General features: G+C 34.9%; 2 protein-coding genes across 2 annotated transcripts in view; one reads left to right on the top strand and one right to left on the bottom strand.

Moving 5' to 3' along the window:
• Nucleotides 1-930: 930 nt before the first annotated feature.
• LOC145270505 (uncharacterized) overlaps nucleotides 931-13,231 on the bottom strand; it is a 14,043-nt gene continuing 1,742 nt past the window's right edge. Inside the window, exon 2 of the mRNA XM_080126162.1 lies at nucleotides 931-3,348. Within this exon, the coding sequence (XP_079982288.1) occupies nucleotides 1,510-2,760 (1,251 nt within the window). The 5' untranslated portion in view covers nucleotides 2,761-3,348 and the 3' untranslated portion in view covers nucleotides 931-1,509. The remainder of the gene's footprint in view (nucleotides 3,349-13,231) is intronic.
• Nucleotides 7,672-8,940, top strand: LOC145270144 (uncharacterized). Its single transcript, XM_080125754.1, has one exon. It carries the CDS (start codon nucleotides 7,672-7,674, stop codon nucleotides 8,938-8,940), a length of 1,269 nt encoding a protein of 422 aa, XP_079981880.1.

The following is a 13,231-nucleotide window of genomic DNA, read 5'->3' as shown; positions in this document are numbered from 1 at the left end:
CCGACTGTATGTCATCCAAATTAACATCCAAAAAAAAGATGGCATTATTTTGTGAGCTTCATCGAAATTATCAGTTTCAAGTGACTTACTTTCACCATGCACCTGCCAAATTCCTTAAGGAAATTTAGGTAGACCAACTTATCATTATCCAAACTTTTGGGTTACAAAGCGGGATATTATGTCGAAATTTAAACTCTTTAGCATTCCATACATTCCCAAGTTTGATTAAACATTGAAACACATGTGAAGACTATAATGTCTCACTTTAGTAAAGGACTTGGAAAAGTGGCTGAAGAGGTTGAAATTTAAAAGTGATTTTTAAGCTCATATAACTAAGCTTTAATCTTAGTTAAGATCACTGTAACGTTTTCCTGGTTGTCATACTGTGTACAACAGACACTGATAATATTTTAGAAAAGAACAGAATTGGTTCATTGTTTTCTAATGAAACCTAAGATTTTTATGCATTTTCCTAAGTTTTAACAAACTTCAGAATATTTTATTCCTGAAGTTAGTTTGTCTCTTCAACAAGAGATTAACAGTGGAAATGAAGAACATTGTGATGGAAACCCGTAAGGACGTCTAAGACAGCCAGCTAAAAATAACATAAGAAAGAGCAGGATAATAGCCTGGAAATGGAGAGAAGGAAATGTTGTGTACAAGGGTGGAAAATAATGGCAGGGGAAAAGGACCATGCAGTGTAAGTTGGAAATAAGGGGTGGTACACTTACAATGCCACAAAAATGTAATGAATCATGAAAACTTCAACATTGCTACATAAGAATAATGATAAAGTATTAAAGTCTGTACACATGGAAAGAATAAAAAATATAAAAATGTTCATTAAAAAATCTGACTTTAAAGTAACAAAAAGTTGAAGGAAACAAAATAAAACAAAAAATAAAGAGGAAAATGAGTTAATACAGAAGGTCTAGTAGTGATTTATGAACATAAAAACGAAAGGCTATCGGCTTTTATTTTTTACATCAAGGTTGGCGAAGTTAAATAATAATAATATATAATTATAATAATACATCCTGTACATTACATGAAGTTATCTCATCCACGTTTTTAAAAGTTTATTTTTGAATTAGCTTTTATAATTTTTAAGAAGCTTTAGAATTTCTTTTTCCTCACTCAGTGTTGCTTCTATGATTACTGAAATGATGGAGATCTGCCTCAGATTCCGATTTCTGTTCATGTTGTATATAAGACATTTGTTAACCTGCTAAAAATTGCTATCATTTTTTTTACTATCGGCTTTTTTCCCAGTGACTGCATACGCACTATATTACAAAATAGTAGACATCTTGTTCAGAGTCCCGTTTCTTTTAATGAATTTGGTCGCTCCTATAATTACTGAAATGTTAGAGATCCTCCTTAGATTCCAGTAATTTTTATGTTCTATTGGAAAAACTTTTAAAAAACTTTTTAAAAAATTACATTCATCCACAGAATATTTTTGAAAATATTTTTTTTAAATGAACATGTGAATGTTGACCTATATATTTAACAAATGAACGGTTTTTCACCAGAATGTCTTTTACGCATGTGTTTTCTTAATGAAGAATTTTCAGTAAATACAGAACAGCACACTTTGCAAGAATATGGTTTTTCACCAGTGTGAATTCTTATGTGTCTCGTTAAGCTAGAATTCGTTGAAAAAGCCGATCCACATATTTTGCAAGAATAAGGCCTTTCTCCATTATGTGTTCGCATGTGTTCTCTTAAAGTTGAATTTCTTGCAAAGGAAGATTTGCATTCTACACAAAAGTAAGGTTTCTCTCCTGTATGTGTTCGCATGTGTTCTTTTAAGGAAGAACTATGTGAGAACGCACTACTACACACTTCACAAGAATAAGGTTTTTGTCCAGTGTGTGTTCGCATATGGATTTTTAACCCAGAACTTTCTGAAAATGATGAGCCACACACTTCACAAGAATATGGTTTCTCTCCAGTATGTGTTCGCAAGTGGTTTTTTAAATTAGAAGTATTTACAAACGAAAATCCACATACATCACAAAAATGAGGTTTTTCTCCAGTGTGTGTTAGCATATGTGATTTTAAGCCAGAATTCCTTGCAAAGGAAGATCTACATAATTTACAAGAATAAGGTTTTTCTCCAGTGTGTGTTCGCATATGTAGTTTTAAAGAAGAAGCACACGAAAATTCTGAATCGCAGACATCACAAATATATGGTTTTTCTCCAGTGTGAGTTCGCATGTGTAGTTTTAAGCTAGAATCTCTTGCAAATGCTGATCCACATACTTGACAAGAATAAGGCTTTTCACCAGAATGTATCTGTAAATGTCTTTTTAAATTATGACTCCATGAAAATACTTTTCCACACAATTTACAAGGAAAAGATTTTTCTTTGGAGTTTGAATGATGTGACAAAGGTTTTTCTCCAGTATGCAGTCTTATGTGTTTCTTTAAATTCGAACTAGCTGAACAGGAAAAGCCACATATTATACAAGAAAATGGTTTTTCTCCTGTATGTGTCCGTATGTGGCGTTTTAAATGCGCATTTGTTAAAAATGCATATCCACATATTTGGCAAGAATAACATTTATCTCCAGTGTGTGTTAGTTTGTGTCTTTTGAGAGAATGATTTTCAGAAAATGATTTTTTACATATTTCACAAGAAAAACGTTTTTCTCCAGTGTGTCTTCGCATGTGACGTTTTAGGTTGGAATTTTGTGAAAATACATATCCACATATTTTACATGAATTATTGTTTTTTTTAGTGTGAGTTTCCATATTTTGGAACTTAACTTATCTGAAAATGTTCAACTACACACTTTACAAGTGTTTTTTATTATGGGTTTTTGTATTCTTTTAAATTGTAATTGTTTTAAAGTGAAGTTTTACATATATTACAAACTCAACGTTACTAAATTATATGCTTGTACATCCACCTAGAAAGCAATAAAATCGGTGACCATTTAATTATTCCATATCTATTAGTGCCTTCTGATTATCTCAGCATTGTTTCCAGTTGTTTTGGACTTATGCTTGTTGGACTGAAGCAGTGTTTATACAGAAGTTGTGTTATAGATTGGGAAACTCTTGCTTCACAATTTTATGTGCATCCACCCTTACAGCATTACATCTATATTATATTACATACATTTTGTTCTAAATGCTCATTTCATTAATCTACAAGGTTTTTCCACATAATTTCTTAAATGATAAAAATGCTGAGCCGATAAAGATTCTACAGTAATTTATCTTCTGCAAATGAGTCAATTTTTCCTCACTTTAACTAACCAATGTGTTCTTCTCATGGGTTTATTCTCCACTGTAACACTGCTACACTGTAACACTGTGACACTGTAACACTGTTATCTGCAAATAAAAAATCAAATATTAATTAGCAATCTATGTCTTCTTACAACTTCACTGTAACACTGTTGTGAATAAAAATGCTATTGAATATAGTGCAAGAATATTTGCTTCATATTCGCGTCTAGTTAAGCTGACAAATGTTAACAATCTAGTTGTTTTTATTTATAATCAGATAAATAAAAATATAGATCCTGTTATGTCCCTTGGATTGGTGGGAGTTGCCCTCCTTTGTTCAATGTTTTATACTGTAAACTCTCAGACATAAACATGAATAAACGAGACTTAGTCAGTCGGCCATGTTGGTCTGAACGATGATATCCTCGTCCTGTTGTTATTAATAGAAACGTAACAAAACATGGTGTCAGAACATATGATTTATAAACAAATGTGAGCAAAATACAGGGAAAGACTTATACTAAATACTGAGACTCAGAGCCATTAAAAAAAAGAAAGTGAAATTCCATAAGAACCACCCCAGAATAAATAGTGACATGAGCCTACCAGAACACTTTCCATTCGACCAACCCGAGTTATGGGAAAAAAATGGATATGGCGGTTCAACCGTTACTGGACAGCAGGCTTGCTGAAAAACCAAGTCCTTGTCAGGTGGACACCTTAATATATTGCATGGGCGATAAAGCCGAAAACATTTTTGCCACATTCAAAATTGCACCCAAGGAAGCCCAGAACTTCGATATAGTGGTAGCAAAGTTCAATGACCATTTCAAAGGCGACACAAACATAATTTACGAATGGGCCAGATTCAACCGAAAAGAAAGGTGAGTCCATTAATTCATTCATCACTAAATCTCCACACGCTAAAAACTGCGATTTCTGAGACCTGCATGAGGAATTAATTCGTGATAGAATTATAATTGGGTGCACAGATCCTAAACTATCACTAAGTCTGCAAATGATTCCATGCCTCACCTTGTACGGGGCCATCAGATACGCATGACAGGGTGAAACAATAAAATCACAACATCTCCTGCGTTCTCCAGAACACATCGTTGGTGAAGATCCAGCTGACAATAATATTGCAGTCCACTACGTTAGTGACAACAGAATTTGTAGACAAGGTCAGGGTAAACACATGACAAGACCTGGGCGAGAATTGCACTATGAGAATCAACAAAAAAATGAGTGCATGCAGCAGCATAGACCAGAGGTTGAGTGCTACTGCTGTGGCAACAAAACCCAACATCAGAGACGCACGTGTCCTGCCATTTCAGCCACCTGCCACAACTGTAGTAGGATTGGCCATTATGCTCAGTGCTGCCACATGGGAAGGCTGCATAAAATTAAACCTAGCTCAGATGACTGTGAAAGTGATCAGAATGTGTACCTTGGTGTTCTGACGATATCAGAGATCAGCATGAGTAAACCTTGGCAAACCAATATTGCCATCAATGGAGTGCCACTGAAATTCAAGCTGGCCCTATGGGGCAGATGTGACTGCAATTCCAGAGCACATATACAAGTTAAGGAGAGACCTACCAGATCTCTCGGATACCCACAATATTCTTCATGGCTCAAGACGTATTCTACTCAAAGTGACTGGAGTGGTCACTGCAACTGTCGCACATAAAGAGTTTTCAACAGAACAGCAGATATTTATTATCCCCAATCTCGAGGAGCTGTTGTTAGAAAGGCCAGCTATCGAAGCACTTAAGCTCATAACTGTTCACTCAAGCCAGAAACGACCATTCGACTCAAAAAAAGAAATGCCAGACCTATTCACATTCTTGGGGAAGAATATACCATAGTCTTACATTCGGATGGAGTCCATACTCAGTATCCACACCACAATGCGTACCACTACCCTTGATGGAGAAAACACGGGCACAGCTCCAGAGAATGGAAAAGCTGGGGGGTCGTAAGCAAGATTGACACACCCACCAAATGGTATTCCCCCATGGTGGTTGTATCGAAAGAAAAAAGAACGATTAGGATATGCGTAGATCTCAAAAAGCTCAATAAGTGCGTAAAACGTGAACTCCCCATGCTCACCACGGTCGACCACCTTTTGGCTCAGTTAGGGGAAGTAAAAATCATGAGTAAATTGGACGCCAACAGTGGATATTAGTAGATTCCACTTTCATCAGAATCCCATTCGCTGACGACCTTCATAACTCCATTTGGACGATACCAATTCAACCGCCTCACGTTTTGTATTTCATCAGCGAGCGAGATCTACCAGAGGCGCATGTCACAAGTACTAGAGACCAAAATCGGAGCCATATGCATGCAAGATGACGTTTTAGTATATGGAAAAAATCAACAAGAACATGATGCCCGGCTGAAAAAACACACTACAAAAAATTCAGGCTGCTGGCATTACACTCAATTCTGAAAAATGCAAAATATCCAAGTCATCCGTAAAATTTCTTTTTCAAAAAGATGGCGTCGTAATGTTTATGTGTTTATGTGTTTGTTAACTGTTAAACTCTAATCGTGAGTGTGTTGCATATTTATTCAATTAATGTATTAGCTGCCATAATAAATTATATATATACTGTTTATATATATACCGTCGGAGTTGGATTATTTTACTGGTTTTTCATGGTAGCAGAGCGTAGTTGCGAGCGAAAACGATCTACGGAACAATAATTGAAGTTTTTTTTTTAACGAACGACCACAAAGAGGAAATGGCTGTTAACTACAAAAATCCCCCTAGATTTGATGAGAACGACTACCCATGCTGGAAAAATGAAATAAAGATTTGGACAATGATGACGGATTTACCAAAGAACAAACAGGCATTGGCTGTTAGCCTTTCACTTAACAGAAATGCAAAACGGGCAGCTATGGGAATTGAAGTGGAAGAACTCAACACAGACGAAGGTATGTCGAATCTTATTAATGTATTAGACAATTTGTTTTTAAAGGATTCTCTAGACTCTATGTACGAGGCTTACCAAAACTTTGATAAATTCCAGCGGCCTGAAAACATGAGTATCTCTGAATATATCATAGAATTCGACCAGAGATATCTCAAAAGTACCAAGTTTGAAATGACTTTGCCGGATGCCGTCCTAGCTTTTAAACTATTAGATAAGTCAGGCCTGGATTATCAACAGCGCCAACTCGCATTGACAGCGTGTGCTTCATCAGAATTGAAATATAAAAACATGAAGTCCGCATTAAAACGTATATTTGGAGAATCAAATGTTATACCTTCTAATGAGGAGCCTATTGTAAAGCAGGAAACCGCTTTATATGCAACAACATCAAGGAAACAAAAATCCCGTAACTTTCCTAGATCAGATACGGGAAAATCTAATAGATTTAGAAACTGGAACCCTACTAACAGATATGGGAAACTTACTAAATGTTCTATTTGCCAGAGCGTTTTGCATTGGTGGAGAGAGTGCCCCCACAAAAGTGAAGCTGTTAGGTTAACCGAAACAGACAAACTGGAGCATAAAGAAACAAAAATGGAAGAGTGTAACATCACACTTCTCTCACACGATGAATATTCTCCAAGTAAATTTTTTTTAGTTGAGTCATTGAACATGGCAGTGATTGACACAGCTTGTACTCGGACCGTTTGTGGCCAAAGATGATTGGATGAATATAAAAAGAATATCAACCAAGAAGATATTATTATTAAGAGAAGTAATAGACCCTTCTGATTTGGCGACGGAAAAATTATAAACTCCTCTACCCAGGTAACTCTACCGGCGATAATAGGTTCCACTAGGTGTAATATAAGTGCTGAGGTAATTCAAGCTGATATTTCTCTGCTTTTGAGTAAAGCTTCGTTGAAGAGGGCTGGAGCTGTTCTGGATCTTAATTCAGACAAAGCTGTCATGTTTGGGAAGCCAGTGGACCTACAATTTACATCTAGTGGACATTACTGTGTAGATATTCTTGGTAGTGGTCATCATACAAGAAACTCCCATTCCGATGTGCTAATTGTTGATAACATGACCAATAAAGAAAAAATAAAAAGTTTAGAAAAACTGCACAGGCAGTTTGGACATGCCTCAGCTGAGAAATTAAAACTGCTATTAAAGCCTGCTGGCTCAGATGTTGTGGAGGTCGCTAAAATTTTGGAAAAAATTGTAGCCAATTGTGAAATATGTAGGAAGTATAGAAAACCTGCACCAAGACCAGTTGTTGTTTTTTTCCTTAGCTAATGACTACAACCATACTGTAGCCATGGATCTTCATCAATTCGAACCTAACCTATGGTATTTGCATATCATAGATGAATTTTCCCGGTTCAGTGCGGGTTGCATCACTAACACTAAGTAGTCATCTAAAATTGTAAAAAAATTAATTCAATGCTGGATTAGTATCCATGGAGCACCTAAACGAATGTTCAGTGATCTGGGAGGTGAGTTCGACAATGCTGAAATGAAAGATATGGCTGAAAATTTTAACATAAACATCTCTACCACTGCTGCATATTCACCCTGGAGTAATGGTCTATTGGAACGACACAATCAGATACTAACTGAAATATTATTGAAGTTGAGGTCCGACTACACTCTGGATTGGGAAACAGCACTAAATTGGGCCATTATGGCAAAGAATTTGTTACAAAACGTACATGGATATAGCCCTTATCAGATAGTTTTTGGAAGAAATCCAAACATTCCCACGATCCTTATTGATAAGCCACCTGCACTAGAAGGGACCACCACAAGTGAAGTTGTAAAAAACAACATAAATGGATTGCATGCTGCAAGACAGGCTTTTATCAAAGCCGAATCATCTGAGAAAATTAGGAGGGCCTTAAGGAAACAAACGTGCCCCACACCTGATCTCTGCTCACCGGGGGATAAAGTTTATTACAAAAGACCAGACAATCAAGAATGGAAGGGTCCAGGTGTTGTCATTGGTCAGGATGGTCCTGTGGTATTTGTCAGACATGGTGGAATGCTTGTGAGAGTACATAAATGCAGATTGCGTTTGTGTAACTCACCACTTGCAGATGTAAACTCTAATGAAATTTCAGTAGCATCAAAAACCTCTGATAGCCAGGACTATAATTATGAAACATCTGATGAGGAATATACTGAAACAGCTGAGGTTGGGAAAAAAAATGACCCACAACCCGATCCTATAGCCAAAATAAAGCCTGGTAACATCATCACATACAACCAAAAGGGAAGCAATGGGCAAATACAGGCGGAAATAATAAGTCGGGCTGGAAAAGCCACCGGCAGAAACAAACATTGGTTTAATGTGAAAATCCAAAGGCCAGTAAACTTGGAGAATGAAGAGATGTCGGTAGATTTAAGTAAAGTCACAGATCTTAATGTGGCAGAACCACTGATAGGACCCACAGAAGGAGACACTATAATGATGGTGGCAGGTAGAGAATTCAATGAGGCCAAGAAAAGAGAACTTGACAGCTGGAAACAAAACAATGTTTTTACTGAAATAGATGATGCAGGACAGAAATGCATATCTACGCGCTGGGTGTGTAGTTTAAAAAACACACCTAATGGGGTTATGCAAAAAGCAAGGCTGGTCGCTAGAGGTTTTGAAGAACCCAAGAATGACATTCAAAAGGATTCACCAACCCGTGCTCATGAATCCTTAAGACTTATTATGGCATTAACAGCCCAAAATCAATAGAGTCTACACTCCATAGACATAAAAACTGCCTTTTTGCAGGGTCACACTATGGATAGAGAAGTATACATCAGACCACCCAAAGAAGCTTTCAGTGACAAGATATGGCGGCTAAATAAGTGCGTCTATGGACTGAGTGATGCTTCTCTGCAGTGGTATAATAAAGTGAAATCAGTTATGATTGAAAATAGCGGTGTAATGTCCCAAATGGACCCTACAGTTTTCTACTGGATTAGTAAATCTGGTAACCTAGCTGGAGTTTTGGCGTGTCATGTAGATGACTTCATTTGGTCAGGGGACCAGACATTCAACAATACCATCAGCAAAATACGCAGCGCATTTAAAATTGGAAAAGAGGATAGTAAGGCCTTCAAATACTGTGGAATTGAGCTTAATTGCTACGGTCCAGAAATATTAATAAACCAAAACAAATATACCGACAGTATATCATCCATTCCAATAGATTGTTCAAGGACCATGGAAAAAGAATCGCCGTTAACAGAAATTGAGATAAATTCACTCAGATCCAAGATCGGCCAATTGTTGTGGTTAGCGCATCAGAGCCAACCGGACTTGTTATTTGATGTCTGTAGTCTAGCAACTAATATTAACTATAGCACCATAAAGGACCTGATAACTGCCAACAAAATTATTGGAAAAGCTAAGGCATCCAAGCTATCATTGAAGTATCAACATCTTGGTGACATTGATCAGTTACGTTTGGTGATATTTAGTGATGCCGCTTTGGGAAATCTTCCTGATGGTGGAAGTCGGGGGTTTATGTCATATTCCTAACTGGGACATCTGGGAAAGTCTCACCGATCTGGTGGAACTCAAAGAGAATCAGACGGATTGTCCGCAGTACCTTAGCTGCAGAAACAATTTCAATGTCTGAAGCTATTGATATGGCTGTCTTCATCTCCACCCTGTTTGGTGAATTGACAACAGGAAGAACAAATCCCAAGAGTCTACCTATAATTTGTGTCACTGATTGTAAATCTCTCTATGAAGCAGTCAAATCAACAAAATCTGTCAAAGAAAAACGATTACGGATTGAAATCAGTGGTATTAAGGAACTTGTGGAAAATGGACAGATTGAAGAGTTTCAATGGCAAGAGACAGGAAGACAATTGGCAGACTGCCTCACTAAACGGGGTGCATCCCCTTGGTTACTGAGAAGCGTCTTACAACAAGGCAGTTTGAATGATTGAAATTATAAATAAAAAAACTTTTAAAGATGAGTGTTAAGTTGTCTCCCTCTATATTGGCATTAATATGCATATAATTTGTTAAGTTATCTCCCTTATAAAAAGGCAGAGTTAACGAACTCTTTTTTTAAAAAGACGGCGTCGTAATGTTTATGTGTTTGTTAACCATTAAACTCTAATTGTGAGTGTGTTGCATATTTATTCAATTAATGTATTAGCTGCCGTAATAAATTATATATATATTGTTTATATATATATCGTCGGAGTTGGATTATTTTACTGGTTTTTCATATACTCAGTGCTGACGGCCTGCGACCTGATTCGGAAAGGCTCACTGGAGTCTCCAAATTCCGAACATCAACGAACATGATGGAAACCCACCGATTCCTAGGGATGGTGAAGCAATTAGGAAAATTCATTCCAAACCTAGCAGACATAACTGAACCATTAATGGATTTATTTGGTCTGAAATATTATAAAAAAGACATATATAGATATCCAGAAAAGAATCATAATTTAAGCAGATAACCCCTAAAACAATTAACTTCCATTTTGAGATGGAACCCATCAAATGAGAAAACTAGAAAAATTAAATTAATTTATCATAATTTTTACTCTATATTATACGGGTTTAAATCGCATATAAACATTGTTTATTTAATAAAAACTGATTAAAACAGACAAAATTTGATTTGAACGTCACAAAATAACCAAACATTAAAAAATGAGAAATTAACACCATGTTGCAGGTATACAAAACACAGGTCTTATGAAACATTAAAAATATAGGAAAAATAACTAAATACAAATACATATTATATCTTTTTAAAGTTTTTGTTCAATCATTATTTAAGGGAAATATAACAGTAAAAACAACTTTGGCTTGAAATATTATGAAAAAGACATATATAGATAAGATATCCAGAAAATAATCATAATTTAAGCAGATTATCCCTAAAACTATTAACTTCTGGTTTGAAATAGAACCCATTAACTGAGAAAAAACTGTCAAATATTAAAAAATAATAATTCTCGACACCAATAACAGAAATACAAGTAAAAACTAGGAAAATGAAATTAATTTATCATAATTTTTATTCTATATTACAGAAGAAGATATACAAAACAATTATGAAACATTAAAAATATAGGAAAAATAATTAATTACAAATACATATATCTTTTTAAAGCTTTTTGTTCAATCATTATTTAACTGAAATATGACAGTAAAAACCTTACCTTTGGTTTGAAATATTATGAAAAAGACATATATAGATAAGATATCCAGAAAATAATCATATTTTAAGCAGATAACCCCTAAAACAATTAACTTCTGGTTTGAAATATTAAAAGGATATATAAATATGTTATGCAGATAAATTCCTATTTTTATAAACATCCAAAACAATTAACTTCCGGTTTGATATGGAACCAGTAAACTTATAGAATTTCTTTTAATATTAGTTTTCAACATCGTAATATCTAGCCCCCCCCCAAACTAATATTTAAATTATTATTTTTTTTATTCCTTTTTATTCTAGGTAATATCATTTTTTTATTTCCTAAAACTAAGCTTTTTTAAATCTTGACTCAAACTTATTTTCCATACAAAATTTTTGTATGGACATAAACTAAAAGTCTCATTTTTACTTAACACTGACAGGTTTTAAAACATGTCGTACACAAAGAAATTAATTCTTAAAATATAATTATTTTAGTTACGTGGTTGGGAAATTATATTTTTTTTCTGACAAGAAAAAAAATTAATGCTACGATTTTTATCAGAAAAGTGTGAACAGATTACTGCGTCATCGGCCGTCTGTTGAACAATTATTCATGTCTGATTTCTAGTTAGATTTTTTAATTATTCACTATTCAAAATAGGCATTTACTTTAAAAAATAATTATTAGTAATATTTTTATTCATAATAAGTTTAAAACCAAATATTCCAAATATTTTTCATGAACCTTAAAAAATGGCATCACAAAAGAAATAAGAAATCATTTTGGAAATCGTTAAAAGTGTCAAATGTAAATAAATATTTGTTTTAAATTTCCTAAAACTTAAATAACTTAAATATATTTTCCAGCTTTTTTTTGAAAAGTCGATATAAATCATATAAATCCAAAAGTAAAAAAGAATTTTATTTCATCATTCATATTTTAATATGTAAAAATAACTAAGATTTTACCCCACCCAAAGGTACATAATTTGATCCGGATTATCAAGAATTCCCATCAAGCATGGATCAGGCGAAACTGGCAACTATTAGTTTAAGCTGAGTGTTGTTCAAATGTTGAGATGCTAAATCGACTTTTTATTTTTAGTTTTTATGTAATGTTTTTAGTATTTCTTTTACTGTGATATTAAGGGGGAGTTATTTCTGATTATTTATTTTGTTTTGTAATTCATTGGCTGGGCGCTTTATTAGCCAATGAAAAGTGCTATTGAAAATGGAAGACTTTAGAATTGGAAGAAAACAAACAAAAAAGCTAACAAACCAATTTAGTTTCAAACTTACAAAACAGAAAAAAAAACAGACACGGAAATAAATCTATGCATGTTAGAAAACCAAATGAAAACACCAATGTAGACAATCTCATATTGTCAGGAGAAGAAACTGCTGTCCCAAAAATGAGGTGCAACAATTGTAAACACAAAATATGCTTACTTAAAAAAAGACTGTGTGTTAGGGATGGCTTCTCCTGGAGATGCACAAATGGACAGTACAGACAATGGATATCCTTGTGAACAGGGTCGTTTTTTGCACACTCCAAGTTAGGCATCACCAACAAGGAGGGCTTTTTTTTGGTGACTGTACTAAATCACAATGCCGAAACCCTCCTTTCAATAATAAACAAATATATTCTGCAAAGAATTACAGTCGTATCCGACTGTTAGAGGGCCTAGAACAAAGTGGGAGGAGAAGGATTCCACCACCTGACAGTTAATCATAAATACGTATTTTGTAGAACCCACGAGGAAGACAACAACAAACCACATCGAGAGGATATGGGAAGGAAGCAAAACAAAAAAGAATGCGAGACCAACCGGGAGCTTCTGGGTACATATTTACTTGAATTTA

Source organism: Euprymna scolopes, chromosome 46 (genome assembly GCF_053919585.1).
Source record: "Euprymna scolopes isolate OS-2025 chromosome 46, ASM5391958v1, whole genome shotgun sequence".
NCBI lineage: Eukaryota > Metazoa > Mollusca > Cephalopoda > Sepiida > Sepiolidae > Euprymna > Euprymna scolopes.
The sequence above is the reverse complement of the archived record's forward strand: the minus strand, read 5'-3'. Positions and strand labels throughout refer to the sequence as shown.

Coding starts and splice junctions, on each gene's coding strand:
- LOC145270144 (XM_080125754.1), top strand. CDS start 7,672: ATGTTCAGTGATCTGGGAGGTGAGTTCGACAATGCTGAAATGAAAGAT.